We start from the raw sequence: 5,297 nt of genomic DNA, 5'->3' as shown, positions 1-5,297 counted from the left end.
TTTGCCTTTGTAAAGCAGTAATACCTGCTATGGGGCTCATTTGCAGCAACACTTAAAATGCAGTGCTTAATTGCATTATGTTATGAACTGCGGATGACACATTTTGGACTAGGATCACAACATAGCATGAGATTTAGCTTGTGTAGCTAGCGGCATTTGCGCTCACGTACTTGCATACAGTATGTTTCGGACTTAAGATATTGCAGCCCCAATAATGTAGATGACGGGGGACAACAGTACACTCAGAAAGCCCCATCAACAATGTGTTTGTGAAGGTGTGAGAGGAGTGTTTAGTATCACCTGGGCACCCTAAACAGAAGCAATGCACAGGTAGTCTGAGAAATGTCTTTTGGAAAAAAGGCAGCTTGTTCTTATGGAGGCTTCAGAGCAAACCTTAAGAGATTAAGACACCAAGCTATCTTCTTTCTGTTCCGGTTGCAGAGAAAATAGTGCTAAACTGAGGTAGAACAGAATGCAAGGTACACATGATCCTTCAGATATCCTAACACCAACACCGCACAGCAGCAGGACAGAATCCAAAACAAATACAAAACCTACTTAACTGCACAACATAACTGTGAAAATTATATTTCCACCTCAGGATTACATCTTGTAGTGGCTATAAAATGGTTCACTCTGAGTCTCTTGTCTATTCTGCAGAGAAGAGATGAACACGGCACATTGTACTTCACAAAAACGTTGACATCTACTCTGGTGCAGATGTGGTTTCAAATGAACCTTCTCTACACAATAGACAGTGCCCATCTGACTCAAGCAATGGTTGTAGAGTCTGTTTATTGTGCGATGCAATGAGGAAACAGGTGCTGTAGTCAATACTGGCACACAATTCTGCTTTCTAAACTAAAAGCAAAATCCACAATATAATTTAAATGCAATTTAGAAAAAAATAAATAAATGAAAAAAAATAAATAAATAACGGAAGAATACAAAAAACTTCAAATTCTTCTTCCAAATAAGCAAGTAATTTTCTGGTTACATTCATAGTCATATCCTTTTAATTTTTTTAATTGGTTGAGGTAAACCTAGAGTTTTAGATGCAGAAGTAAATTAGAAACCAAACCCATTGTTGCCAGCTGTATGTAGTGCTATCGCATAATCTTTTGAGGTACTGTACAAATCACAATCACTTTCCTGAGATCTTGGGAGAAAAAAATAAAAAAATAAAAAATAAAATGAATTTTTCTAAATTAGGATCCAGATTCAAAGTACAATGTGGACCTTCTGCTGCCCTTCCTGTGATTTATAGGTCAGACTCGATTGAGGAATACTGTTGTTCTTTTAATAGACGTGTTGAAAACAAGATAAGGAAAGAAAAGCAGAACATGTCTGTTTTAGTTTCATGTTAAAGCTCTCTATATTAGCACATGCCACCATTGTAGATGGTGAGGCAAACAAATCTAAATACAAACCAAGAAAGCACCACTTCAGGCACTTCATAGCAACAGAATCTCAAAAACAGCAGAATGATATTTACACAAAGAAATTTGCCCCCACTTACAGAGTTTCTCTGCAAGTTGAGCACTGCGTCTGCAGAACTGACCCTGAAAAAAAAAAAAAAAAAAAACTATTTCTGTCTGGATTATGTGCAAAGGGCCATGCATCATTCAACTCCATCTGACCGTCCTTCAGGTTGTTCTTTAGGGGGTCATCTACATTTGTAATAACCAAACTTCATAACTGCACGTGTCACCCAAAGAATTCAGAATTTTATCCCCTCTATAGAGCAGGGGAGGTCACCCTGCAGATTTTTCTGTGCCCTCACTCTTTACTGACTACACCCGAACATCTTATTCCATTCAGTGTATGTATCAAGTTCTTTCTGCGATATGCTGGGCTGGATTTTGCAAAACACATTCTCAAAGTCTTGGTATGACACCGGTCTCAACTGACCTGGCATCATTCCGGAAAGGTCTGCGCCCGACATGCCGTGGAGAGGACCGGCCATGGCCTCCTGGCAAAGTCGGACCACATCCAGGCCAGAGAAACCATCTGTCCGCTGAACGAGCAGCGCAACCTCCTTGTCGCTGAGGCAGTAGTTGTGCTGTGAAAGCAGCTGGCTGATTATCTGGTGTCGTGCGGTGGCATCTGGTAATGGAACAAGCAACCGCTTTACAAAGTACCTTCGTAGAGACTCGTTAATCTCTTCTGGTTTGCTGGTGGAACATACCACTAGAACATGTTCCTCCGGGGAGCTTAGAACTCCATCGAGTTGAAGGAGCAGCTCACTCTTGATTCGGTTCACAGGACTTTCTTCGCTCAACTGGGCAGACAACAGTAGATCTACATCACTAATGAAAACCACTGAGGGTTGTCGGCAGCGAGCGACCAGGAATGAGGCCTGAACGATCTTCTCGCCCTCATCTAGCCATTTTGTGACCAATGCAGAGCCACTAAGGAGAAGGAAAGCAGCGCCAAGCTGACTGGCCATACAACGGCCAAGCAGAGTCCGACCCGTGCCCTGAGGTCCAAAGAGAAGGACGCTGCGAGGTAATGTGGCCATTCCACTGAACATGTCTGGTCTCAGAATAGGCCACAGGACCTCATCTTTGATGGTGGCCTTTGCTATCTCTAGTCCAGCAATGTCACTCCAGTCCACAGGTGGTGTCTGCTGCAGAATCTCAGTAGTGACCATCTCGACCAAACTAGCATCACTGTTTTTCAACTGTTCCTCGGCAGGGTGGCTAGACGAAGTTGCTGTGCCAATGGAATGGGGGAGATGCTGTCTGTTTTCATCACCATGGTCACTCAAAACAGGGGAACCAAACTTCCCAAATGACTCGCCTGATCGCAGGGATCCCAAGGAACCTTTGGAGGATCCATATGAAGGAGGGGTCAGCGCCCTGCCGGATTGGCTGCTAAATTTCCGCTGCTGATCCGAAGACATTGAATGCTTTGTGGGCTTGAATGCCAAAGATGATGTGTCAGCATTCCTGTCAAATCCATTCCCTCTGGTTGAATCAACAATACTGTTGTCTGGCATTCTGTACATGGGGCTTTGGGCAGAACGCTGCTGGCTGTAGTTGAAATTTCCATAACTGGAGTCCATATCTGCCTGGCCCATCATGTAAAATGCTTTTCTTTTCAGTGTGTTGGCCGAGCTGCCATTCAAAGGTGTAAGTGCAATAGGTGCATGGTTGTGGGATTGGTAAGAATAACCGGCGATTGTTGAAGGGGGTAGGGGAGTGGGGGTGGCAATGCCTGAGGGCAAGTAAGCTGAAGGAGGGGGTGCTCCTCCTGGGCTGTAGCCTGGGGCAACTGCATTATGTGGGGGATAGCCTGCTGGAGGGTAGTTGTAACTGGAGAGATTTGGGGAACTTGCGTTGTAGCTGGGCACCAGGGTTGGTGGTGGAGGTTGAAGGATCCCAGCGCTATGCAAAGGTGAGGGGTGTGGGGACGGTAGCGCTGGTGTGCTCTGCCCACCGCTGTAAGTGGAATGCAAGTATGAGCCATTATAACTGCTTGTGAATTCCTGAGACGGGATCCCAGAGTGTAGTACACTAGAGGTGTGATTTCCACAGTTACTGCTAGAGTAGCTGGGCTCGCTCAGGCTACTCGCCACCCCCGTGGAACTGCCAACACTTGCAGTCACATCTGGTGGAGGCAGGGCAGGTGTCATGCCAGTTTTACTAGCAGATATCACATCTGCTGAACAGCTCATTGGGTAGATCCCCTCCTGCCAAGCTTCACTCTCCGACTTGCGTCCATTCAAGAGACCTGGAGCACTCTCAGAGTATGAACACAGGAGTGTCCGCTCACTGGGACCCTCCAGGATACCAGAATACTTCTCAGCGTACTTCTTCAGAAGGTTGGAGGCCGTCAGGGCAGATATATCATCATTGGCCCAAGCGTACTGATAGGTCCGCTGCAGGTGTCCGCGGTATGCTTCTGCTTTATGTGCGGGGGAACGTGTGGTGGATGAAATGTCAAAATGTTGCTCGGCCCACTGCGCATGCTCTTGGGTCCACTGCATCTTTAAGCCTAAACAAACAAACAAAAACACAGAAAAAGGTGTCAGTTCCCACACTTTTTGACCTATGAATCTCCATGACCTTTCTAGTCATTGGGATCCAGTCGTACTCTATGAGGATTTAAAAAATAATTTAGGTAAAGAGTACCAGAGCATCCCTCCTGTGACTTCCTGTTTTCTGTTCCGGTTGCTGCACGAGTCTGTTTGTTTGTAGCATGCTAGCCTGCTTAGCATTGCTTATTACTCTATGCTCATTGTTTTATTTTACCGCATGTTTAATTTTTTTTCCGCTTTTCTACGGTTTCAACTACGTGCATATTACTGCACCCACACGTTTTCTTTTTTCTGCATGTCTACATCTCACATTTTGGCTGCGTGCATTTGTTTTCTCCTCTGTGTTAAACACAGATTAATGCATCATTCTCAAACATCTGCTAATCAGGAACTAACACAATAAGAGCAAACAATTGCGTGAGGGATTCAAATCGATCTCAAATCCTCGCCGCTCAAGAACCATAACAACAACAAACAATTGCGGTAAGTCATGGCATCCGCTCAAATAATTGCTTCCTACATTGCATGCCACATGTTTACTATAGCTTCTTCCATCAGCAGTGAGGGGTTTACATGTGAGAAATGTAAGGAATTAGTCAGACTGATGGAGAAGATTAATGAGATAGACACACGCATCAGAACGCTAGTGGAGGTCAGTGAGAAAGAGAAGCCGGTAGATACGGTTTCGGATGCAGGCAGTACAGCGAGCAACACACACACACTTTGGTCCAGGCTATAGAGCCCCCGCAGCAGTGCGTTTGGGTGACGTCTCGGCGGCATACTCACTCAGCAAAGCAACACCACTCTCCCATTCCTGTTAGGGTTTCCAATCGATTCTCCCCACTCAGTGATGCACCCACTGAGAATCATGTTGAAAGCACCCTGGTTATAGGGGATTCTATTGTAAAGAACGTGAAAAGAGACTCCAACCACTATTGTTAAATGCATTTCCTGTGCCAGAGCATCTGACATTAAATCAAATTTACAAGTGCTAGTTAATGCTAAATGTAGATTTTCTAAAATTGCTATTCATGTCGGCACTAACGATGTCTGGCTTTGACAGTCAGAGATCACTAAAAGATAATGTTAAAGAGGTGTGTGAACACTGTAATATGCTCTGGCCCCTCCCTGCTCGTTGTGGTGATGAAGTTTATAGTAGATTAGTGTCACTGAATGGCTGGATGTCTGAGTGGTGTCTGGAGAACAGTATAGGGTATAAAGACAATTGGAAGTTTTTGGGGTAGACCTGACCTGC

At 44.9% G+C, this 5,297-nt stretch overlaps 1 protein-coding gene across 1 annotated transcript; it reads right to left on the bottom strand.

The window, feature by feature from the left end:
* Nucleotides 1-1,778: 1,778 nt before the first annotated feature.
* fign (fidgetin) lies at nucleotides 1,779-3,999 on the bottom strand. The gene has a single exon (XM_051710633.1). The coding sequence runs from the start codon at nucleotides 3,989-3,991 to the stop codon at nucleotides 1,787-1,789; it is 2,205 nt and encodes a 734-aa protein (XP_051566593.1). The 5' UTR covers nucleotides 3,992-3,999; the 3' UTR covers nucleotides 1,779-1,786.
* Between the last annotated feature and the right edge of the window lie 1,298 nt (nucleotides 4,000-5,297).

Source organism: Myxocyprinus asiaticus, chromosome 11, assembly GCF_019703515.2.
Source record: "Myxocyprinus asiaticus isolate MX2 ecotype Aquarium Trade chromosome 11, UBuf_Myxa_2, whole genome shotgun sequence".
Taxonomy (NCBI): Eukaryota; Metazoa; Chordata; class Actinopteri; order Cypriniformes; family Catostomidae; genus Myxocyprinus; species Myxocyprinus asiaticus.
The sequence above is the reverse complement of the archived record's forward strand: the minus strand, read 5'-3'. Positions and strand labels throughout refer to the sequence as shown.

Coding starts and splice junctions, on each gene's coding strand:
- fign (XM_051710633.1), bottom strand. CDS start 3,991: ATGCAGTGGACCCAAGAGCATGCGCAGTGGGCCGAGCAACATTTTGAC.